Raw genomic sequence first — 27,190 nt, forward strand, 5'->3', positions numbered from 1 at the left:
CAGTATTCACTACGAATATTGCACAGGGTTTTTTTAAATCAGTGCAATGGAATCTGCTTTGAATTTCATAGCTTTTACAGTAACTTAATTACAAATTTTGCCGTTATTTAAACCCTGCCTTCGTCACAGAGAATTCATTTTCTGGGCCTAACGCAGGCAGTACTGACTTCCAGTACCAAGAATTTCAAGCACAGCTTTATGTTCTCTGCACAGGGATTGCTGACATGTTTTACAAACTCTACCATTATAGCCCCTCCCACACTAGCTAACCAAATCCAAACAGCAAGGTATGTGGTATTACATCACGTAACTGTGTTAAACACAGCTATTTTGAATGAGGATTTTCTGGGTGGGGGCATAGAGAATTGTTCTGCGTATAGGTTACACACTATGTAAAGGTCTTCAAATATAAATGGTAAAAGAAAATTACCTCACTGTGTTTCTGCTAATATGAAGACATTAGAACTCTGCTATTTGGTTTTAAAGAAGAAAACTTGGGGGATTGAGCATATGTATTATTACCCCAGTTCTTTCATATTCCTAACTCAGGAGACCATCTTCTCTCCCATTTATGAATGAAAAACATCCCTTTTGCAATGACCCCAAGTTAATTCTCTCAACATTAGAAGGACATATATTTTAGCTTCCTGCAATTTAAAGTAGCAGCTGCAAACAACAAGATGATGTAGCTTTAGAGCAGCCAGCTACTGCAGGCCACCACTGATTCATAGACATTATTAAGAAATTACTACTGTAAGTCTGCTTACCACATTTAAATTATGTTACAGTAGCAACGTGGCCACAGCATCTATTTATAGAAATAATTTCACACAACAAGAACAGTAACAAAAAATAGTTAACATTGGAATAAAAGCATCTGACATCATCCTGTAACTTTGCCACAAACTTCTAGGACGTGAAAGAGCTGGAGGACAACAGCAAACTATCAAGATATTTGCGGGTATTCTGCCCTCAACAGAACTGAAGTCAGACAGTCAACAAAATGGAAAATAAAAATAAAAATAAAGGACATGGTCAGTAGCTTAAAAAGGGTTCTATATCTCAAAGTACTTGAGTGTTTCTGGTAAATTGAAAACAACCTAAAGAATAGCAGCCATCACTGTACTTGGAACATTACAGAAAAGCCACCAAAATGTAACTGAATTCAATACAATTGGAAAGAAAACATGTCAAGAACACAGAAAAACAAATGCTAAACAATTTCCAAAAAGACCTTGAAGAATACTCTTCACAAATTCAAAATGGAATCTCAATTATAAACAACAGAAGACAAAACAAAGCAAGGAAGATGTAAAATGAAAAGTAAAGGCTAAAGGTCAAATATGTCAAAGCAGCTCTTTTAAGTATATTGGGAGAGGTCTGTAGAGAATGTGCAGGTCCCTGAATTTTCAAGAAAATTAACAATTATTAAAGAAAAGTAGAGGCACTGCAGAGAAGTGAACTACTTTACTTCTTGGCTAAATGCACAGTAGACTTCTTGAAATTAGTAACCAAGTTTCTACCTGCAGGCGCCTGTACAAGTCATACAGGTACACATATATATGTATATATGTATACAAACATATGAATGTTCATACATGCCTTTTTCACAAACAGAATTTAGATATGCAAATATAAAAGTCTATATGAGAACAAATTAAAAAACATGTTAAAGGTATTTTGGAAGAAACAAAAATAGGAAGGCATAAAAAAAAAGTATGGCCTCACTAATAACCAAACATCAAAATATTTTTAGAATAATATTTGACATATCAACATAGAACACCTCTATCAGGTACAAACAATCTTTCTGCAATCCAGCTCAATCAATATCTGGCATATTTGATTGTTGATAAATAACCTCCATTATCAAAAAAGGTTTGCTTAAGTGAAAAAAGCACACATGAATGGTAAATGACTAGATGACTGGTTCTAATTTAACCCTCTGTTCAGTGTGTTACAGGATATACAAATAAGGCCTGTGAACTTGTATTACCAGAAATGTTTTCTTATGAAAACGTGACTTATGAAAACTATTTGTCATAGATCTTATTACAAGCAGGAACCTGATTCCTGACAAGTGGGAAATAAAAAAAAAAAAGTTCTACCTTCTTAGGGTCCATGTTGAATTTCTTCCTTCCCATGGCTATTTGCTTATTTCTTTGTGTAGTTTTGCTACAGATGGAGAAAAAGAAGACACAACAACCAGTTATCAGTTGCTCTTTTACAAAAACAACTTCTGGCACTTCCTTTAATTTGTATTTTGGCTACTTTGTATTTGCTATTACTAAAACAAGACATTCACTTTTTATAAGGGGGAAAATCATGTTTCTATTTTCAATTCTTTCAGGTAATTGCAGCTTCAGAGAACTATATCATTATCAATTGGACAGTCTAGAATATTACATTCTATCCAACATATTCTCTATCCAAACAAATGGCACACCTGAACAGGATAGTCAGGGTTTAGAGACTTTGTAACAGACCAAATAAAGGTGATCCAATGTTTGTTTAGCATGATAAAGCTATTTATTTGCTATTCCTGGAGGACCTGTTCCAAGGTCTTACTGAATCATGTCCATATGGTAGCATCACTTACCTTTCTTCTACACTAGTCAGATTATCAATTTCTGTCATAACCTCAGCAATTTCAAACTTTAATCTCTGCCAAAAGAAGGAAGGACAATATGTTAACCTACATTAAAACAGTTTTTTAAATCATCTATCATATATTAATATGATCAATTAGGGTTTATTTTCTAACATTTTCTAGTCACCTGAAAAAAAAGGGATGAATCTTATGGCTTCCTTAGATATGTAGCTTAAAGATTTTACCACAGCTGAATGACTATTAAACACATGGAACTGAACTCCTAGTGTGTGCTCATGTCAGAGCATCAAGACCAAATTGCCATTACCAATTTCAGTATGATTTCTTTACCCAGATTTCTCACTCACTCCTATCCTGTATGCAAATCCGCTATTTAATGAGCTCTTGATTACACAAATCAAATGTGTACATATGCACATATTGCATTACATAAATACAGACATTAACATTTTTAAAAGCACAAAAATGATGCATAAATCCTATTCATTATTAGGAAGATTTAGCTTAAGCCATTTATATACTTTTAAAAACATTACCTAGAATTCATACCTAGGAATGCAGTTTACTGTAACTTAATCTACTGAAGCAGTCTTCTAGGGATCTTTACAGATAAATCAATTACCTCAATATCATCAATCAGTTCTTTTTTCCTGCGACGAATATTTAAAAGCTCTTCTCTTTCTTCTATGGAGAGGTCATCAGGCACTGGAACAGAGCAAAATGTACAGTCTTTTAGCATTTGCAAACATACCTCATCACAGAAAACTGAATAAACCTGATTAAGAAAAGTAAGTTTACATGAAACATCAGGACATTTTTTTCTAGCTGGGATCATTTTCAGAAAAGAAAAAAAAAAAAAAAAACAGAGAAAAAGAAAACAAAAAACCCACCAATCAACCACAAAAATCCCCCAAAACCTAATTTATTGGAATTCTACTTTATAAAATCATAAGTAAGGTCATCGAATGAATGACTATGGACAGAAACAATCTTTCAAAAGAAAGCTAGACAATCAAAGGGAACTTGTTATGTAATACGTGGTAAGATTTGGCTCTACAGCTTCATTGCCAAAGTAAAATTCAAGACTGATATAATTCCAATTATTTCAGTAACAGACCAAAATTCTTCACGTAAATGAATTATGATTCAAGAGACATGACTATCTTTCAGGGAAAAAAGCCAAAGAAAAGCCAAAGCTATATACAACTCATTCCCAAGATGCATATCCCGGTGCTGATGTCAGACATCAGATTTTTAGCAGTACCCCTTCATCTTGTTGCTTTGTAGAGCAGAGTTGCAGGTAAGTACAATACTATTAACATCCTTAACAGCAAATACTTTCCATCAGTAAGATATACAAATAAATACACAGTCAAAATCAGTTATTTAACACAGCGTATCACAAGCATGTTTTTGTATAAAATCATTTAAGTGAGCCAGAAGTATTCAAGTCAATTTTAGGTCTCTCTTTGGCTATGCTAAAACAAGTATGTTACCCTGTTGATAAAAATTACTTGCTACTGAAGATGCAAACGTGTTTCTGTACACAGAGACCTATGGCTGTCACTCACCCTAGCAGCAGCCCCTTACCCTGTAGTCTCTACCTGACAACCAGCAAATGTGAAAAGTTATTCACACAAAATCTCTGCTTTTCTTGAGCAATCAGATTTCCCTAGCAAGAAGGTTCTTTGGACAGAGACTATTCTCACTCACTTGTACAGCACTAGACATCAACCACAAATATTCACCTCCTTTGCAATGATCCTAAAATAACAGTTTCAATGCTACCCACTTTCCTGCAAATAGCTCCTTAATTATAGAACACCTTTTCCTTCTAGCTCAGTAAAATGGAACCACAAAAATAATTATTAAGATATTTAAATGGTTCTGTCCCAACAGCAACACACAACAAATGCAGTAATTTTGGATGGCCAAAGCTGTTTCTTTATGTCATATACATATGTAATAGACTGCAGCAACAGGATCACAAGCAAAAGTTCAGCTTGACAGGTGATTTTTAAAGACACATTTGAAACACAGCCTCTGTTCAAATCTCAATGATGAAATATATTGATTATTTTCAACATCCAGTTGTTAAGATGCTTTCTTTTTAGGATTTGAATCATAACATAAAATCCATATGGCAACAGATCTTGTTAGACTTAAAGTAATTATGGCAAATGATCTCATTTAACTACTCCAGATACAAACATGATTAAATTACTTCCAGTTTAGGAAATCACAGTCTTCTGTTGAATGAATACCAGACTTTAATATGTTTACCTGCTTTTTCGCTTCATCTCATCAGAAACCCACCCACTCCAAAAAATTCCTTACATGCAAATACCAATAAGATTCTTTTCACATCAAACCTTATAAATACATGTGCCTACATCACATCTGTCTTACATGTATACTCTAAGATCTTAAACCATCAAAGCTCAAGAGATTTTATGACTATACGAACACTATGTACATACACACACCACAAATATTCCAGTTAGTTAACCGAGGACTGACAATAAAAAAAAATAATGAAGACTGTCACCCAATGTTGATTCTTAAAAAGGCAAACTGTGTATAATCAATCCCTCTCTTAGCTAGGAAGTATGCTCAAGTATCCTTAAAGCATTTTTGTAGTATTACATTGGTAGATGAAATTAGACCAAAATTTTGCAGTATCAGTACTAGTAAGAGTTCTTCATTTTTTAACTTTTTGCCACAGCAGACATTTTGGTAACTCCCACCTTTGTTGGCAACTGGAAATACTAAGCGGAACCTAAACAGAAAATAATCTTTAAGCATTAAATATTTAGAATTCATAGATGGTGCTTGATTTTTCTTCAAGCTGAGTTACAAAATCTCTGGATTAGCTGCTATCACAAACTCTTCCCAAAGCAGAATATCAGTGAGTGGTACTGCAGTGTCTTCTCCTTTACATTACTGCGCAGCAAAAGCTCCTTGGGACAGGTTTGGAATATCTAGAACAAGTGAAATTGCTATTTGGAATCAACACAAATTGTGACAGTTTTCTATGCTTAAGCAACCACCAAAGAAAAGAAATCAAACACCTCAATCCTTTTCCTACAGCACCCAAAGACTGACTGCTGTGTTCTTTCCTTTCCTCTGATCACAGCCACAGCAGAGACAACCCTCACAGTATAATTAATGATGCTGTTAGACAAAAAGGAAATAAACTAAATGGAGTCATACTGCCTTCTGCATTAGGAAATAACATCACGTATCTATCTGTCAGATGCAAGACAAGAAAAGTCTGCTGGAAAAGAAGATCCTGCCCTTGGAGAGCACTTAGAAGACAGCACTTAAGAGAAAACTGCACATTAATGCAACATCTTTAAATAATGGTATTAATATCAGAGCCAAAAGATTCCAGCATCTTTTGATAAGAACGAAAGAACCAGGATACAACTGACCAGGGGTCATGGTACTGCTCAGCTTCCAGAAACTATTGGTATAGTCAGTATTTTACTTCCACTCACACTACCAGCACAGAGAAGGGATGACTGACTTGTCAGGGTGACTCCTAAGTGCACTGTCCTTTCGTCACCATAGATTGGCACGTGCAAGATACTGAAGATGCTTGCCTTATTCTCATCCTTCTATTGGTTGTGTATCATCACTGCCTCCCTCCTGCAGTGCTGCTGTTCATGCTGAGGAGAAAACTTATGCATGGGGAAAATGCAGTCACCAAAAAAAGGGTTTTTAAGAGACTATATGTGGCATTACAGCCCGCAGCTTCAGAGGCTGAAGGTGTCTGCTCTAGGAGGCTATGTGACTTTATGACTATTATCCCTGTTGTTTCAGTTCTCCATCTTAAAACAGAATTTAACAATATTTCTGTACTTCAGTGAAGGCTTTTGAAATATTAATATTGGAGGATGTGCCTACCTTACCTGAAAGGAAAGAAAGAGTGGAAGATACTCAACTGCAGCTAAAAACAAAAAATCGAAACCCACTAACACAAAAGGGCACCCACCATTAGTTAAACCTTTTCCTTACAAGTAAGGAAAAGTAAGGATCTACTCCATGTTTTTCACATCAATTATTCTTTGCTTTTCATTGATCCCTAATGTTTCAAAACCACCTAGAAAACATTAAAAACCCTACATCCTACTTCTAAATAGATAAAATGTTTCCTCAGTGATAGACTGAAATGGCAATCAGTCCTAACTTGAGCATGAGGTGCCTTACGCAACCTGCAATGCAGGGACCGCAGTGAGAGCCTGAAAATAATTTTCTTTGGAAAGCAAACCTGTAGAGCTGTGGTGCCCAGGTGTTCTTAGAAAAATGGAATAAGCACTTTGAATATTTCCAGTTTGAAAAGAAAAATATTCATTTTATTTATTAAAAAAATTTGAAAACCACAGTTGAGATGTTTAGTGTCAAGGCTGACGTTAGAGTCACGGCAAGCAAACGGGAGATCAAAAATGCCAACAAATAACAACAGTGCATTAAAACATCTTTACAGTCCTAAGCAAGTATTGCAGATAATGACAAGAGATGATCTGCCCTGGCAAGACCCCTTCCATAAGCCACCTCTTTGACTTCAGCAGCTACAACCCTTCTGCTTTTTCTAACCTTGCATTCACATAATCCTCCACAGAGAAGAGCTCATACAGCACGTATTACTTATTTGTTCTGTAAGACAAATTTTCTAGCTGTCCTCTCTGAGTAATTTCCAAGTTTTTTGTCTTTCACCAATCTAAACACAAAGTAGACAGGATGGGAGGAGTTAGCATGAACATTTAAATACTAAAAAAGAACAAAAGCATTTCAGTATAGTGACCGAACTGCAGCTGCAGCATGCTTTCATGCTATCTTCTAATCTTTAAACAAAGACAATGTTCTAATCATTTGTGTGAAAACCTTTTAGCTTACAGGGAAAGCATTTCCTTTTTCTAAAGCTTAAAAGTTTCACCTACTACTAAATAGAAAGTCAATATACCTACTGATATTTTATTTAAGAGGAACAAAGTTGTTGAAAGTACAAATTATATTCCTGGCCAAGTAGTAAGAGATGAAGACACAATACCATATATGTTGCTACTACTACTACTCCTACTACCAACAGGAAAAAAAAGAAAAAAGAAAAAATGTAATATATTCCAACTTGGCCTATCTCTGTTCAATTACTGTAACTGATCTAAATATACTTAAATGAATTTCCTGTAAAAAAACACTTACTGGAATACACACTTTTAATACAGGTTTGTTTACTCTAAATGTGTTAGGAAAACAAACAAAAAACAAACTGTAGCTTGCCACAGAAATCAGTGTATTTTCCTGCAGTTATGATGTCACTTTGTTAAATAATTTTCCACTACTCACAACCCAAGTACAGTATCCAAACAAGAGCATTAGCCCAGAAGTCTGACATTTATGAAAACATAAGAAGCATTTTTGAGCAAGCAGGCACCAAAAAAAGAAAAGTCTTTTCCAGATTAAGAAATGCAACAGATCAACTTGCAAAGAAAGTCCCACAGGTTAGTGAAAATTAGGAGCAAATCCCACAATAGGAGACATAAATCTAGTACTTTCCAACTCCATACCCCTGATATCTTCATATTTTTCAGTAGCAAAAATTCAACCATTTCCAGCTCTCCAATGGTATTATATGAACCAAAACTAGCATGTTTAATTTTTTTTTTTTTTACTTATTAGCCTTTCAATTGGCAGTCACCAGCCAAGATGTAAAGCAATCTCACACCACCATTTCAACTGACTTCAGAGTTCAGTCTCTCAAGAGGGCACAGTAAAATAATCCATAGCCAGCAGAAAGCAAACATCTAACAATATCTAATGATAAATAAAACAGTAATTCTGTAACCCCACTTATGAAGCAAAACAACTCCTGACTCTCATTGCTCAACTAACTTTTTGGTTTCATAAAGATAAATATTTTCCTCCTTCTGTGTCAGCCCCAAATTGGTAGTCTTAAGTATTTCCACTCCAAGCAAAGAATAATTAGATGGAATTTAATTTTGCTGCAATTGAAACATCTTGCAAGTGTAAAGATATTTACACAATGCAAGGCTTAAAACTAAACAAACCTATCCTCACCCATACACAGAATGGGTAGACATGTTTCTTCTGGCCTTTAAAATAATACACATTCATCTCTGAGAACAAATCTGATTGTCTCAGGACATTTGCCTCAACGGATATTCTCAGGCTATTCTCTCTTCCTTTCCCCCTACACGCTCCCTTTTTTTAAACTTAATTATAGGAACATTTTCCAGCTTTCAGACGGGATGTATAAACAAAGCTGTGACCACTTGTGGCTATTAAAAATTCCATAGAAGTTTTTGTAGGAGGACATCCTCCTGAATAGATTTATTTCACAGTGCAAAAACAAACTATATTTGCATTAAATTAAATCAGTAGAACTAGCTAGATTTGGTTGCTTCCTTCTTTTAACTACCTTACTGCATTCATCTTTGCTATTTAGTCACTGCTGAACATGCTCTAGCATAGGAGCGATCACACTTCCATTAAGAGGGGAAATAATCCCATACACAATATCCTTTCACATACAAAAAAATTACCAGTCAGTGGTATGAGGAATTTAGGACCGAGTCCATGGCTTGCAGAGTTATTTTTAGAGTTTTCAGTCACGAGGGACACTGTGGCCAGAAAGCGCATTAGTGGCCAAACCCAGAAGAGAACCTCAAACTCACATCCATCGTTCTCATTGTTTTGCTGCTGGAAATAACACCATTACAAGATGTTCCTGAAAATATTTTTCACTCTAGGATAAGGAGATACTTTATAGGCAAGTTATAGTTAAGATATTGTCCTTTTGGGCTCCTAATAATATGTGGGGAGAAAAAAGCCTAACAATATTAATCCTATTATGACATGAAAATATGTTTTCCAGAATTTAGAGGAAACAGTTTCCCTCTGACATGACCCATTAAATCTTTAAGATTTTTTTTTTTTCCCCTTACTTCCACCGCAGGGTAGGTTTAATTATACCAGTGATTCACATTCTTTTTTTTTTTTTTTTTTTGAAAGAACAAACAAAAGCATAAAAAAATGGAAGTATGAAATACATTTTTATTCTATACAGAAAAGACAGCAGGGTAACTGCACTACCAAGTGTCAAATCTTTTCTTGTAAAAAAAAAACCAGTATTTATTATAATCGATAAGAATTACTTCAAATAAAGCAAGATTATGTTTTTGTCCTGATCAGAAATAGCCATACATAATTTAATTAGCGTTAACATCACTAGTCAAGCAGAAAGTAGGCAGTTCCAAAATTGTGGAAAATCAGGGTCCAGATAACACTGCTTGGGGTGGGGAGGGAATCCAACCCACACATTTTACCTGTCTTCCAAAAAAAAAATTTGGTTTCAGCTGTCACACACAGAAGAGTGGTGCCTCACCATGGTACCTGCAAATATGCTTCCGCGTATGAAGTATAAACCACAGTAAACACGTTTCTTGAACCTGACAGGAGTTTGAGCAAACAACTACAGCATATGTATCCTTTACAAACTGTGTATGTAGATAACATGAGCAACAACAGCTGTGAAGTGGAAGAAAAGAGTATAAAGGTTTTTCGTAGCTCTCGCATGAGCCACTAACCCTTGCTGCTAGCTATTAGCTGCCCTTCTTAATGGCACTGAAGCACAAATAGCTACTTTACAACAGCTTTCAGATCTTCACCTTGCTATATAGATATACCCATAGAAGGAAATGGAGAGACACCTACCTTGCTTTTTGGTTTCTAACTATGCCATTGACACAGATATTTGCCATTTGAAAGCACTATATGTTTAAGTTAATGAGTATTTCTTTTTTACTGTCCATGCTCTGTTATTTTTATGAACAGGCAGTACTGAAGGCCACAATTGCATTTTATTTACCTCCTTTATATCTTATATTCAGTAATGCATCTTATTTCATCATTTTGATGTATTTCCATTAGGAAGCCAAGTGCTTTGCAACAACAAAGTAAAAGAACCACCTCCAAGCAAATAAAGGAGTATCACTTGGGGATAAAGAAACAAAACCACACAGGCACCAGCTCTGAGCAAGATTTCACAGGTACCAAGTTATTACTGGCTCCCGTATGTTCCTGCGTTGCTTTGCCACTTGCTGCTCCTGGATATATACAATCCTGCCTGGATCCTGTTTTTTCTGGGTTTGTTTTTTGCCAGTTCAGCAGGCCAAATGGTTTCACTGAGGGACCACAGAATTGCCCAAGCCAACACAACAGGCGCAGCAGAAACCCCTGGCAGCAGGGAGGTACAGGGGAAAGCAACCCCCTCCATGTCAGCCAGCCCTAAAACCAGCTTAGCTCAGCTCCAAAACCCTACCTTTACAGGCTGTATTCTCTAAATCCTAAAAGTAGTTCAACCTGATATTAAAAATAGATAAGTGTGGATTTCCTTTTAGGAGCATTTTTCTTTTGAAGTCGCTCTGCTCTTGCTTCAAGATCAGAAGATGCTTCTAGGCCAAATTTTCTTTCTAAAATATGTAAATACAAATTACTGAATATGAAAAGAAAGCTGAGTTTAACTTAACATTCTAAGTCTCTTACCCAAATACATTAATACTCGCATTAATAATATAAAGTGTTAAAATATGCATGGCCATGCATATTTAAGAAGTGCAGAAAAAATTTATGCTACCTAATGTGGAAATTATAAAGGGAGACGTTGGCCACACTGAAGCTGTGTGTGTTTTGGGGAGGATTATGAACAGATTAGCACAGATACAGGAAATACTATCCAAGATAACATGTGCCTTCATTAGCATCAATTACCAGTTCAAGAAATCTGGTGAATCACCATTCTGATTACAGTGTTACAGCTATACACTGTCACTTATACTATCATCTTAACATTATAGTCACCTTTCAATAGGGAAAACAGTAACATCGAAGTAACGTGGGATAAACGTAATACTTGGCAGTGCCAAGCACCGTAAGTAAAAATGCAGTTGTCTTGCATTGTCTTGCTGTTTTAGGAACACTGGTGCATTTATATTGCCTTAACATTTTCTTACTTGGCTTTCAGCTTTTTAACAAAATTACTGCATCCGATTTCTTTTCCCCACAGCAAATAATAGGGAAGGGTGATCAGAATCAGCTTTGTGTAGTAACACCACCAGTATAAGTACAGCTACTACACTTCCAAAAATAAGAGGCCTCAAGCCTTTTCTTTACACTGCATGAGATCAACAAAACACTGTCAAACAACCAAATTATTCCCCCCAATATGTATGCTGCAAGGCAGATTCTCACAGATAAATAATTTTGGGATAACTCAGTAATAATTTTCTCCCTGTGGAGCAACTCATATGAGCAAAACTGGAGAAACAAATCGATAGGTTACTTAGTGCTACAGCTGAAATCAAAGAAATTTTCCGATCTTTGCATTTGAAAGCCTTTGCTTATATTACATTACAGTAAGCATTAGCACAAAATTTAGTCTTTATAGAGTAAAAGTCTGCAAATTCGGAATTTCTTTTGTTTACTTTCATAGCAAGATCCCGGTCACAAGAAATTTTAGCACCCGAGAGCGAGAGAATGATCCAGCAATAACACCCAGAGAGACCATGGGTAACAGCTGATAGCAAATAAAGTATCCACTTGCAATGCAGAACAAAAGCCACTTTTCCTTCCCAAGGCTCCCACCTAAAATCAGGGTTCCCTCTCAGCATTATCTAAGAGGTGAAAGGAACAGATCACGATGCCAAGTATGCACAGCATAGCTAAGTGACACATTAAAAATATCATGTATTTAATTGAAACCCTTCATTACAGTGCAAAGAAAGGGCAGCAAAAGAGCAGTGGATTTTGCTTGCCTGCAGCAGGAAGAGAATATTCTGAAATTAAAAAGCATAGATGCAATAACTTAGCAAGAGTAAGATCTTTTAAGCCACAGAATAGAAGCAGCATGTACCTTTAGACTTGGGGCATTTATGAATTTGCCCGATAAAAGTGTAGTGTATTACTACACAGAATTATACAAAGAATGGGATGAAAAGGAACTGGATGGTCCCATGACTAATTTCTACAACAGCTCAGTTCACTTCTGATTGAACCAAGCATACAGACAATGCTGGCAGTAATTAAAAAACACTTTAGGTTTAAACAACTGCAAGAGGACAAAACTTTAGGTAAGCAAGCTTTAACAGATTTCCACTAAGTCTTCAGCAGACTGACATTACGCTATATAATATGAAGACATTATCTAGTTCAAATCCAGATCAGAAAATTGGCAACGAATATCCACCTTTGTAAGTTATACTACATTACCTTTTCATGTAAAATTGGAAATGGTTAGCACTGGACTACCTCCAGCCCATCAACCATCACTAAAGTTGCTCTCCTCTAAGGGAACAAAAGTGGTCCTGTACATACTCTTCAGTTGACCAGCATGGGAGAGTGATCAGCACAGACTGCTAATGGAAAACAGGCAGAACGAGTGGAAGCCAATACAGACTGGGAAGCTGGATTGCTTGAACTACTGCTGCCACTGACCAGGATTTGGCTCTGTGTTCACTTCAGAGGGTTTGTGATGATTCCTAGCAACTCTGTGGAGCGTGAGGCAAAGTTTAAACTACTGATAGGAGAGCAAATCCCCCTCTGTCAACTCCTTTTCCTTGTCAACCAGGACAGGACTCTCCCAACAATCCCAAGGAGTACGTGTGGATGAAAAGGAAAGCAGGGATACTCCATCTCCTGCTGGCACACAACTCCCAGTAGTCCCTGTGAACAACTGGAGTAACCACAGATGTACTGTTGCCAATCTAGACTGCTTTCAGCTCCAGGAGCCAAACATCTCGGACCAAGGATGGGACAACTCCTTCTGAAACCAGAGATCATTTCATCATCTCTTGGGTGGGGAAGAGGCAAACAAGAACACACTGATCCTTTCAGCTTTTGAAATGTTATGAGAAGGAAAAAAAAAAAAAAAAACCAAAACCTGTAGCAATGTGTTTCAGCTTTGCCGTTACAAAATGGCTGTGTTTCCCACAGCACCCCCAATTACTGGGAAGAGGAAATGGTTGGCTGGCATGCCCCTACGTTTTTTCCTAGGATAGACCCTGGAAAAAAGACTCAAAAAGCAAACACACCAGAGTAGTAGCAGACATTCCTGTCAGATCCATTTCGAGTGGCAGCATGGAAAATTGACAGGAATGTCACTGAGCAGCTGCAGGGGGGGTCCCAGAGCCCAGCCACTGCAGCCGCCCGCCAGCAATACCCTCAAATCCTGCTCAAGGTTCAGGCACAGCTCATCAGACCTACTGTGTTCCCAGCAAAACATTTGGGGCTCAGACAGTCTTTCTGTCACAAATTTCCAGTAACAACTGCTCTTGGCAATAAGGGAGCTGCTCGCTGTACTTCACTCATTAGTGGAGAGCATTAGCCAGTTATTTAGGATTGCTGGCTGTTTCTAAAGCACATAAATCCAATCTTCAGAAAAAGCAAGGCAAAGTTCATCTTTCTCCTTCCCCCATCCCTGCCTGACACAGCTCTGGATTTAGGTTTCAGAAGCAGTATTTATTGCAGAAGCTTTCTATTTATTCATTTTCCAAGATCAGTTGCACACTGAAGGAGGTGGAGCAACTGTTGGATTTGAAAGCAATCTTCATTCTCTGAAGAATGTCTCCAAAAGGCAGCTACAGAGTGCCATATAGGACTGCTCACCTATTAAGTAGCATTTACCTTCCCCCAAAACAAGACAAATTCCAGGATGCACAACATTGTGCACAATGTGATGTCCAACATTGTGTAAGCCTTCGACATTCCTGCAGTCTCCTCCAAAAAAAGTAACGCTGATACCTGCTATGGAAACTGTTGAGCTGCAGTACTTGGGAGAGAAATGCACTATAGGTAATACAGTATTTTGTTTCTTGGCCATCTTGGGCTTGAATTGCTCCAGCTTCTTGCTATTACATCAACAGGCTCATTGGCCACATGCCCTGTAGCCTGAGAGGGCACTAAGAGAGGTCAGGAATTTATTCATAAATTTGTTAGTGAAAGAATAGTAAGGCTTTAAGACCTTTCAGCATTTTCAGATTCCTCAGAAAAGAGTATATTTAGCTTTTGTGAATTGTTGGCTGCCATCACACCATGAAACAATTAGCTTGACAGGTCACTAATCCAGATATAAAAGAGGTTTTTATCTGGTCCATTGATAAGAAGTTTGCTGGATGGATCCACTTACCGTGAGGTCAAACCCGTGGTCTCCCATTCTTTGCTTGCCAAAAGACCTTCGGCAGTTCATACCAAATCTGGCTCACCATACTTCCAAAATAGAGCACATTCAGCATATGCCTGAATCCTTGTAAGTGCAGACATAAGTTCTATGTTACAAAAAGAAAGATTTTTCATATTCCAAGCAGACCTTCTGGCATTCTGATCAAAAACTCATTTGAATAAATACATTCTTCCTATTTAAACTTTCCCTTACAGTTTCAGTCAGATCTTCAAAAATATTACATTGCCCTTTCTAAGCTGCTTTTTTTTCTGCCCAGTACTGGAAAAATCACTGCATTCCTTCCAGAGATCAGCGAAAAATAATCTGAACATACAATCTTTTGTACTTTATTTTCAAATAATTTAATCATTTTTTTCTCAGCTAAGTACTCAACAAGAAAAGAAACCATACCCCTACAACTTCAAAGATCTAAGCAATTTAGTTTTATTACTCTTGAGGTTTCTGACTTACAGCATATAAAATTCAGCATTGTCCCTAAAAATGAATAGAGATTTAAAAACTTTAAGCAACTAACTGGCATTCAACCCTCAACCTCTCTTTAAATCCACCAGCTCCTGCTGCTCCTATTAATAAACATTCTTTCTCAGATTTCCACTTCATCCTGCCATGCTCAAATAAGAAACGTTTTTGTTGACTGGGAAACAATTGAGTAGGACCAAATGCTTTAGTTCTGCTACCCCTCAACATGACACAAAAGGTAACAGTAAAAGATATAACTTCCTAAATGAGTAAAACCTATTCGCAGTCATCCTAAATTTGCCTTAGGGCAACCAGAAATACCAAATTGTAACTTCTGTTAAGCAGTCTGTAGCAACAGTGTCTGCAACTCTGCCAATACAGCTCATGCAGTAAGTAGTGAGAAAACTTGTTAATGCAGTTTAGAGATTCTTCTGTATTTCACAAACATGGACAATACGGCAGTGAGTACAAAACACCTGGAGAATACCATTCACAGACCAACTCTTTTTTTCTCTCAACCACTGAGAAAAGTGGTTGGTAATAAAATTGGTGGCACTATTAAGCATAGATTTTTGTCACCAACAATCATCTAATCCTGACAGCATACATCTAGACAGGCAGCAGTCTACAGTCCACTTCAAAATTATACAAAAACTAGTTCTGCAGTTACAGCATCTGTCCTACCATCTTTTCAATGCCTTAATAAATTGGACCTCAAAACTTTGTTAAAATATTTGAAGCTCGACCAGAACACCTGAGTGCCATACCCAACTGAAGCTGCAGATGTTTAGCCAGTATCTCTAAATGCCCAGAAGCTAGTTCTGAAAGATTACATTTTGGTCCTTTAAAGAAAAAAGGTCAACAAAAATCATTGTTATACAAGTTTTTAATCAGGCTGTTAGATTCCATTAGATTTGATTGCAAGTACTTTATCATGAAAGTTTACAACTGCTAAGACAAATGGAAGCATCTAATTTTTCTTTTTCCTGAATTATTCCACAGTTGTACGTTAAAAAAAAGTCTTATCATATGCCAAAGAACCTCAAAGCATAATTAAGTACAAGCTTACTATCAAAGGAAGTCTAGCCATCCTGCATTATCTTAGCTAAGAACTTATGAAAATAAAATCTTATCATAAATTTTCCATTTTAAATTGCAGACTGGTCACTAATGAAATCTAAAAATATTTTCTACTAATTTAATGATGATGTACATACGTTCATTAAATACTGCAGCATGCAGCTTTGCATGGCACACGTAATGTGCTCATACTAAATAGATGACATAGTTTCCATAAGAATTAGTAGCAATGGAAAATGACAACTTATACAGACCCGCAGAATATAATCATGACATTGTTCATTAATGCCTGCCACCACTGTTAACTCTATTCCAGAAAGTCTCAAGAGGAAGCTAGATATAGTAGCAGAAGCTGATGAACTTTCAGCTGCAAGGGGGTGGGAGGGAAAGGAAGCAGACCGATTAGTTGAATAGATTTATTGTATGCACATATTCTATGTTAAAACCCTGTATCTACTATAACATAAATTTTTTTGAGTCACTTGACTGTTCACAATTCAAATACAGGAAAATGCTATCAGGCTAACATGTGTTTGTTCAGCAGGAAACCTTTTCTTTAAAATGTAAAATGAGGTAGTGAAAAGCCAAAACTTTGCTAGAATTATCATACTATTATTTCTCAAATGTGAGAAGAACCTTTTGATGTTCTCCCGTCACATTAGAAAACCATCTCCTAAGTCCATATGAGCTCCAGAGAAAAATACAATGTAGTTAACATTTGAAATGCAGTGTTCTCTCTCTCAAAGATTTAAGACATGATCATACTACTTTCTTCAGTTTAGCTAGCAGATCTTATTCTCAAGCCACAAATATTTTCTGAATTTTCCTTATAATATATCACGAATATAGCCAAAGCATCTTAAAGCAAATCTGTAAGCAAAGTTTCTTATTCTTGTTGCTGTATTTTAATGGTCTTTGAGATTGGCAGAGTCTACATACAACCAATTTTGCAAAATGCACTATAAGTTGACCTGCGCTTCAAGAAAACAATTAAACTGAAAGAGATTCCTTTAGACTGTTCACAATTCACATAAAGATCGTAATCCTTAAAAATCATGAGAAAAGGACTCTGACTACCATTCTTGCAAAACAAGGCTAAAATGAAGTAGTACTGCTCATTTAATCACTGCAATGTCGAAAAACAAAGAGGGAAAGCAAATTATTTGCCTTGTATTAATTTATAATACTGTATTAAAAAAGAAGATGAAATAAAAAGAAGATAAAATACGCAAGTGTTTGGGAGAGGAAACAATCTGACCAAAACCCGAACATAGGTACATAATATACATCACCCAATGCAGTAATAGAGCAAAATAAGGGTTATTTGCTTAATTACACAGAATAAGAAGAAACACCTCCCAATTAAAAAAAAAAAAGTTTGGTTGCAGGTTTACAAAACACACTGACAGTGAATTAATTCGGTCACCATGCAAATAGTATCAACTGTTATTGTCGCTCGTCCACAGACTGCAGCAGTCCTGCCACCGAAACAAAACTTCCTCATTCTTACAACTGGCATTGGTGACAATGGTCAAGAACTTCAAAAATGATTACGTTTTACATTGCTATGTGGACATCGGATATTTTTGCATTGCAACTGATTTTTTTGCCTTCAAAAGCACAGTGTTTTGTCCACATTTCACTTCCACTTTGAAGTCACAGATCAGCTCCTACTAGCTCAGGAAGGAAAATAAACTGTTGTTGCTGTTATGTTCTAACACTGTGGGGCAAAATGCCAGGCTGTCTGGCAGCCAACAGACCGACCACAAATCTTTCTCCTTTTTTTCTCCCCTTTCTCCCCCCCCAATAAAAGAATTAATATCAACAACCAATAAAGGCGCATGGAAAGGAATGCACTAATACTGTCCAGGATTATGCTCGAGACAGTAGTTATGTTTTAAAATTCCCGTCACTGTCACTAGTAATGGAAATAACTTACAGTATTTCAAGCTAGCTCTTCCAGTCAATTAGGACTTATAATTTGTATACTATTGTTATTAAACTTATTAAATTAGACTAGCATAATTACAAACTGATTGAGTAACGACATTCAAAATTAAAGACTCAGAGTAAAAGTATTCTGAAATTCAGGTAGCCATGTGATCGACTGGATTGACAAGTTAAGTTTGGAAAGAAGGTTTGGAAAGCAAGCGAGATACCTAAAGGACAGTGCATTTCTACACTGGCATCACTAGTCTCAAGTAACTAAGAAACAGGATGACTGGCTACATTTATAAAGAAATTTGGGAAGTATGACCTTCTTAACAAGGAAAAAAAAAAAAACCAAACTGTTTTGAAAGAAAAAAGGATGCATTATTTTGATCATCATCAGTTATTCTCAACATTCCATATACCTGCTGCATTGCTCACTTATTTTGTTTAATCTCAATCCAAGGCATCATCTACAGAGTTGGAAGCACCAAATATACCAAAGGTAAACCAAACTCTACAGAAAAATATTGGGCTTCTCCCCTCCTCACATACTTAGGCTCTGTAAAACAACGACTAGCAAAACACAGCATAAGTGAAATTAGTAAAATCAAAACTGAAATACTCCACCTTGTAGCATTACATATTATACCAACACTTCAAAGAGAATGAAGAATTTTTTTTAACTAAAACCTTGTACTATGAATGAAAAGCTGATATCTTCTTCCATAAGTAATCTAAAAGAATGGCCACCTTCCCACTCCAATCAGCTAACTTCATTTCTGTTTAAAAAATAAACCAAGAACTCTTAGATGACTTAAAGGCTACAGCAAAATCTGAAGGCGTTTAAGTATTTCAGGATGGGATTTATGGCAGAGTTCTGAAATGGATACTCCTAGTTCCTGTTGCTTTTACTGGAATATTTTTATAGAGAGTCACTTTTTTCCCACCCTACCCTTTTCCTTTACTGAATTTCCACACAATAACTTAGATTTGACCATCACCGGACATCTGAACAACAATAAAAAAAAGTTACAGCTGGATCCTGTATTAGTCCCAGCTGCACAGGATCTTTGGCTGCCTTCAGAAAACAAGAGAGCCAATAGGAAAACAGTAGGAGAACTTCTTTTAGCAGCTTACCTTTGAATAAATTGTTTTTCCATATGCTACTACAACAAACTATTTTACTACTCAATGCAAACTGAAGTTATTCTTCCTATTTTTCATCCCTTTTCTAAAAAAAATAAAATAAAAAAAATATTCTTCTTCAAAAACCTTTACTACAAAATGCCAGAAAATAATCATCTCCATATGGTCTTTCAAGTCTAACATACCACAATGGATATATCTGCCAAGTCCACCCACCCACAGGCTCCATAAACTTTAGAGTATTATTTGTATTTAATTTGGATTACCAATTTCACCCAACCTTTCCCCTTCATAACACATTACTTTTTCAGGCTTACAACACAGGTAGAAGATACAAAAGGAAAATAAGTTTTCAGCAAAATAACAACAGTAACATAACGTATACTCTCTTTACTTCGGATATCAGTGAATTCACAGTGGTAGGACTTGAACTAGTCTTCTTTTTATGTTTGCTCTTATAAAATATCACCTAATCTTTTAAAACATTCATGTGATACTATGTCATTTATTGGTACAAGACCAAGACTAAACATTGCAGTCTTTCCAACTTAACATTGCACAAAATGAGACTGAAGAGATCTACATGTATTTCGATTTTTAAAAAAATCACTGGGGGTGGGGAAGCTTCCTCTTAGATATTTACAAAAAGAAAGTTACTGTATTTAATGCACAAAAATCCACTTCCTATAGCCAAAGAAATAATCAACTCCATATGCTCCATTTATCTGTCCTTGCTAAAACATCTACAGCAAACTTGAAATGTCACAAGCTGCCTAGAAAGGTTGACCTCACGTAATACATAGAAAATAGGCTTAAGACCCAGTCTGAGATTTCCAGATTACAGAATTAATCAGCAACACTCACACGAAGAACAAACTAGTCACATACCTGAAACCTTTTCTCTCTCCCTTCTGTGACTGCAAATGTTTTCATAGACACAACGGCCATTTCTCCAAACTTCGCCTCTGACTAACCTTGGCTACCAATTTCAACTTCCACTTAGGAAACAGTTTCTATACAAACTGCAATTTAGAAATAGCAGCACAAATGATAAGAGATGTTGGGAAAACAAACACAGATATTCTCCTTGTCCCCATGTGAATGTTAGATGATACTTAAAAATGCTGCAAGTAACTGATACGATAATTTTAATAACTAAAAGGGTGGTACAGTAGGGCAAAACTGACTTGCAGAAGAGCAAGTTAAATAATAATAAAGTTCTGTAAAATAAAAAAGTTACTTTTGAGACTATAAACATATACTTCCATAATACAGACTACCCATTTAGGCATTTACGTGACGGATACCACATGCAAAAATGAGTTTTCCTGAATTAGTATATACCGGGGTTACAAAATGCAAAACTAAACTAAAGATTGCTTCAGTCTTATAGACGCTCTTGAAGGTATACTCCTGAAATACTCTTGATTTGGGTGGGTCCCAAGCAGAACCCTTTCAGTTAAGAGAAAAACAAAATTTAAAAAATTAGAACCAAAAATAAGAAAAACTTAAAGGGAGAACCACAAAACTATATATAGACACACATTCACCTACCCCACGCAATAAAGTCCACAGTCCTACTACAATGGATCATCAGCCTGCACAGTTTGTACACAGTAGCTCCTGTGTGGGCAATCAGAAACAGCTGAGCACTTTATATGTACAAGAAAGGGGTCAGGTCCATTTGGTCTTCTCAAGAAGGACTCAGAATGGTCCTATGTAGAACCAAGCCCCTGTCCTGTATATGTTAGGAGTTTCATGGTCAGAGAATGCATTTAACTTGCAAGGTTCTTCCCAAGGAACAGAGTTTCTCTGTAACAGAGCCACCATCTCTTCTTACAGCCACTCAGTTTAACCTCAACTTCCTGGGAAACTTTTCTCCACATCCCCTAGCTGGCCAGTTATGAGATGCTGAAACAAAAACATGCAGCAAAGCTTTACAAATTCAAAAATTGCATTTGCAAGTGGTCATAGTTGTACTTAGACAGAGTACACAGCCTGGTGGGAAAATTCCTCCTCGGTGTATTAGAATGACTAGGCAGGAAGTTCATTAGTCCAAACTTACATGAGCAAGAAAAAAAAAAACCATATCTGGAATCTGAATATAAGAAATACTGCTTCAAGCGACCATAATTCCTTATTTTATAACATTCAATGCAATTACAAGTGTCCCTTTTGACAATTCCTCTTTTGTCATAAGGCACCAGGAGCTGTTTATGTCAGAATTTGACCCTATATACAACACTGCTTATGATCTAAACAAGGATCTTATTAAGGAACATGGTATCTACAGTACATGAAAGCAAAAATGTAACAGCAAATAAAGACTCTTAAATACCTGGAATTAAACAAGAAAACAACCAGAATGCTATTTTGCAATATGAATCAGATAGTAAAAAAAAAAAAAAAAACAAAAAACCAGCAAACAAACAACCAAAACCACCACACATCTCCATGCTAGAAGTTACACTGACAATTAATGAGGCAGTTTTATAAAAACGTAGAGGTGACTCATTAAATGATTACATCTCACAGTTCCTCTTAAGAAAAAACCGTAAGAGGCAGTTCCCTTACTTACACATGCCAATTTTTTCAGCCTTTTTTTGTGCGTGCATGTGTGAGAACAAGAGTGAGCACAAGAGGGATTGGACACATTTCTTCTCCTACCCATCAACTCCTTCTGCCAAAGTACGCCTAGCGTAGCACTTGATTTTAATCTAATTTGACTGAGGAGTGGATATTCCTACAAGCTGTGTGAGAACCAGTAGCTGGGTAGAAGACCCACTAAAATGAATTCCCAGAGTTATTGTTCAGCCTTTTCCATACCCTGAGAGTCAGCAGACTTGTGTTTCATTGTTTTCACGCAGCTTTTTTGTTTTGTTAGAAACTCAAGGTATTACATCTAAAAATCAACAAGTTTCTCCTTTTGTATTAAGGACCTGCATCTGCAAAGAACAGCAGCAGCTCCTCAAATCCAATCAAGCCCTTGGATATGATAGCGAAAGCCAGACTTGAATTCAGATTCAACTTTCACAAATGAACTGATCTTCAATTCTTGTTGAAGAATTGTCTTATGGAATTCAGAAGAATTATTAGTTAATAGTCTTGCAGCAAAAGTTATCCTGTTGGTACAATTTCCATTGGGTTGCTAAATAACAGTATCAGCTTCACAGTTCTTCCATATACCTGGCATGAGGTGACTATTTCTTTTTATAATAAACAGAACATCTGAAAATGAGGCTAATTAGTAAAACATGCCAAGAAGCCCGACCTGTTGAAAAATTAGATCAAAGATCTTCAGTACTCCATATCCTAGATTAGATTCTGATTCAGATTTCACAAGCTTCCAGCACGCAACATTTCCTGTTAACTCCATGAGATCCTATTGAATTTATCAAATACTTTATTCCTAGGAAATACTAGATAATGTTTGTGTTTGCCTTTTAACATGTCAACTTCTATTGGAAAATCTATCCACTTACATCATACCTATGTATAAGCAGATATCAGAACTTCAACAAAATTGTGGAAGCCGCTATGCATCACTTTATTTTCCTTAAATAAAACTTTGTATTACCAAATAATGGTTTTAAAGAACCTCAGAAAGTAATGAAATAAATGTGACACAGATGTTCACACACAAAAAAAAAAGAAAAAAAGCATGTTTTTACTTCATAGCAACCAAATAGGTCAAGCCATTTCCTTCTTCAGGCAAATCTCAGAGGACCACAAAACACATGATTTTCTAGTGGATTTTGTGTGTCTATCCCACTAAGAGGAAACACTGCTGTCCAAAAAATTTGCAATATTAAGCTTTCCCATGAAATTGTTGGAATTAAAAGAAGGAAGTAATATGCAATTAAAACCAATTTGCTAGATGTTAAAGTTATACAAATGGCATAATTGAATACACTTTTACTACCTAAGTCACATATCTTTCCTATACAACATATTGCTTTAAAAGAATACACAGTGAAGAAGTCAGGAATACCAATGTTACATCTGTTCACATAATTTTTCCTTTGCTTCTCTAAATCTTAAAGTAAAATATCATGTGTTCTTCATGTCCAGGGGATTCCTGCCTTACAGTTCTCTATAAGTTGACAGGTTTTTCTAATAAGCCAGCTGCTAAGTACTTATTTTTATCCTCTGAATGAAGCACATGGTCAATGACTCCAAACTCTTCACTAAAATAAGTACAATCCTTCTGTACATGCTTAAGGACTCATGAGCTACAGGTAGATAAAGCAAAGCAGACATCATTAACTATCACTTTACTTTTAAAAGGAGGAAAAAATTCATATAGATTCATTCAATTATCACAAAACACTATCCTACATGCTGGCTAGTCCCACGCAGGAGTCTACAGCGAACGCCACGTGATCCCACAACCTGATTAAATCTATTTGTGTGTTCAAACAGGAAAATTAATGTGGCATAGGAGAACATAACTTATTTCATAACTTTTAGATTGCAAAAGTGTTCCAACACTTTTGCATTGCCCTTTTACCGCCATTTTGATTACAACTTTTCTACAGACTATTTTTTAAGAAAGAATAAATTATAACATCTCACTCTTTACTTGTCAATAACCACTCAGGATGTCAGCATGCATCCACAAACATCAAAAAAAGTAATTGGGTGGAAACAACATTAAGAGCTCTGTTTTAGACTCATTAAGCTTAAGATGACAATTACGCAATCTTAAGATGTCAAACAAGCCAACATTTTAGCTGGGACAGATGGTACTGGACCCAGAGCACACAGTATATGCTGTGAGTCATCAGTTTAAATACGATAGTTCCATTTTTATTTGCAAATTTGATTATCCAGAAACAAGATGTAGAAAGAGAGCATTAAACTAAGCACAGGGTCCTGCAAATCTTCACAAAAAAGTTGGAAGCAGAAAGATCATCTTCCAAATGAAAAAGTGATTAACAAGATAAGAGTGGAATGAGGGGAGAACAGTCAAAAAAGCCAAAAAAAGAGCAAGATTTCAAAAAGAAAAATACAGTAAACAGTACTAGAGGCAGCTGGCAGGACAAAGAGGAGGAAGGGAATGTACTGAGTATAAGAGGTCAGGACAAGTGTAGAAAGGACCTAGGATGAACCTGGAGGAGATACTCTTCAGACAGTGACTGCAAACAGCTCATTCAATGACTTTCAACATGAAAAGGAGATGGGGCAGTAGTTCAAAAAGTAAGTGGGGCCAAAGATGGGGTGTAAAAAGAAACAGACTAAAGCATGTTTGCATTGGGAAGGAAAGGAAGAGAGCAAAAGATAGCAGCAGATAAGATGGAGCTACAGTATAAGCAAAACAATTGAAAACTTTTAAAACCTTTCTGTTGTACTAGGAAAGGAGAGACTTACAGGACAAAAAAGATGGCAAGCAGAAGAAACTGGAGGAAAGCCACAACATATTTAATTCATTTTCCCTTGAAAAAGTGTTCAAAATCCTGTAAAGAAAGAAGGGGAGGCAATAAATATGATGGGATTAAGAAATTTGATGTGAACTGCAGAATATATCTTGGAAAACAGCGTGTTGCCTCAAGATCTGCAGCCCCTCAACTGGTAAAAGCTTTTGTAACTCCAGTGATAGTAAAAGATTGCAATATCCATTCAGCAACAGTAGCACACGGGGAGCCCACTCTCACGTGGCTATTACTATTATTCCCAGACATTGTTCTGCAAAGTACACTCAGTTCCTGTAAGTAAATCCTACAGCTTTCTTTCCTAGATGTAATAATACGCACAGATGCTATGTTATAGGCATACTGTTCCCCTAAATCCATGACATGCTTACATTGCTGAGTGCAAGCCACCAAATACCATTATACAACAATACATAAAGTTTGGCAATCGACAGCCTCTGGAAATTGTATCAGCAAAAATTTCATGTTTTCTTCCAAGTCACAGCTAAAAATATTGAACATTAGACTAAGAAAAAACTTAATGTGTTACTGCAATCAACAGGCCCATTTTCTGATACCACCAGAAATAACTAATATTTAGAACATAATTATTAATATTTTATTATGGCTTTTTTTATTAGAGCGATAACAGATTTAATGGGTTTTTTGGGCTAAAAATTAAGATATTACTGAGCTCACAGGTAATCTGTACAAACAGGAGATTAGTTTAGCATGAAGAAATATTTATTTAGCAAAAAGTGACTTAGTGTGAAGCTCTGCTGGCTGACAAAAGTCCTATTTGTGTCATTTAGGTTTTTGTGTTCTATCTCTGTACCTGCTCTTTTTCTCTCCCTAGAATCAATCCATGTGGTTGACCTAAGTCAGGTGCGTTTTTATATTCTTGGCATTTCCCAAGAGTGCTATTTCAGAGTACAAGCCCTCCTCTAAAGAGCTTTTGGGACAACTTTTTAAAACTACCAGTACAAGCTATCAACTTTGATGAGGAGGGAGTGAAACATATTCAACATTCTTCTGTGTTAAAATACATTTCTTACTTTAAAAGTTTTTTTTATTATAAACAAAACATGCAGATTTAGTCTTAAATGCAGAGCAAACGTCTATAACCATGAGGAGGCCACATGGACTCTTCTACCTTTAACGTCTACCTTGGAAAGATAATACAAAGTGAAAAGAACTGAACAGATCAGGCTGCTCATGTCTCAAAGTGGTATATACCTATTTAATCAATTTTAAAACATTTTTTTCTAAGAAAAATTTGGGGGTTTCATTACATTTAACAGCTTTTACCTATAAATGGATAACTGCTTTGCCCTGCAGAAGAACAGAAGTCATCTTGCTAAATCTGATTTGGCAGCAAATCCATTCTTCTGAGAAGACGATCTGGTCTTTCGGTCTAGTTCCTCGTGAACGGCTGTCTACATAACAGAATCAACGTGCTACCTGGCACCATCACTGGCAAGTACAGCCAACAACTAACAGAGCTTGGCAACTGAACTGCTCTCTCCCCAAAAAAGCTTCAAAATTCAGAAATAAAGCACAGAGTTGGGGGAACAGTAGGGAAAGCTCAATGCCATAATTTGTGCTATAATTTGGTCTACTTGTCAAGTAGAAGCAGGATTTTAATCTTTCGTCGTGCCTGTTTAGAGCCCTTCATAGAGACAGCTTAAAACAAACACACATACAGAAGTTGGTGAGTACTCAAATCTTGAAGTCTTTTCCAAGAGGAATGGCACGGAGTTGAATTTGGGGGACTACGAAGCCCCTGCATGACCAGACTCAAATTCAGAAAAACAAAGAGAAGTACTATTCTGTGCCTTCAGCAGTGACTGTTTATACATTTTGACATTATACAGAAGATCACTTACTCCTAGCAAGTAAGTAACCGTACCACCTGCTGCCAATAGCACTATTCAACATGAGGATCCCAGTTCAGTGGTACCACCACCAACAGTAAGCATGCAAGAAAAGCTTCCGTCAAATCACAAAAGATGCAGTTTTTAAACCAAGTGAGGAGAGGGAGGAGAAATTTCCTGGATTAAGTGAACCACAGAGATATTTTAATCAGAACACAAAAGAAGGTTGAGACAAACACCAACTGACTCGGATCATATCACATCAATAATCCATGCACAGAGCCTCTGCTGAAATCAATGGGAGGCTTGTGCATAAGTGGATTGTATAATATAAATGCATGCCCCTATTTAGGGCTCCACATACAAAAGAGAAAGCAGTACTAAGAACAATTCCCTTCATTAACATTTCTCTTCCATC

The 27,190-nt window shown here is 36.5% G+C and overlaps 1 protein-coding gene across 2 annotated transcripts in view; it reads right to left on the reverse strand.

The window, feature by feature from the left end:
• The window catches only part of CYTH3 (cytohesin 3), a 52,977-nt gene that overhangs the window by 22,962 nt on the left and 2,825 nt on the right, over window positions 1-27,190 (reverse strand). Inside the window, exons 2-4 of one of the 2 annotated variants that reach the window (XM_030001904.2) lie at window positions 3,234-3,316; window positions 2,600-2,664; window positions 2,109-2,175 (exon numbers count right to left, since the gene is read on the reverse strand). In XM_030001904.2, coding sequence (XP_029857764.1) covers window positions 2,109-2,175; window positions 2,600-2,664; window positions 3,234-3,316 — 215 coding nt within the window. Of the gene's footprint in view, window positions 1-2,108; window positions 2,176-2,599; window positions 2,665-3,233; window positions 3,366-27,190 lie in introns of those variants that run through there. The other variant, XM_030001903.1, reaches the window with a different exon arrangement.

Source organism: Aquila chrysaetos, chromosome 25 (genome assembly GCF_900496995.4).
Source record: "Aquila chrysaetos chrysaetos chromosome 25, bAquChr1.4, whole genome shotgun sequence".
Lineage (NCBI taxonomy): Eukaryota > Metazoa > Chordata > Aves > Accipitriformes > Accipitridae > Aquila > Aquila chrysaetos.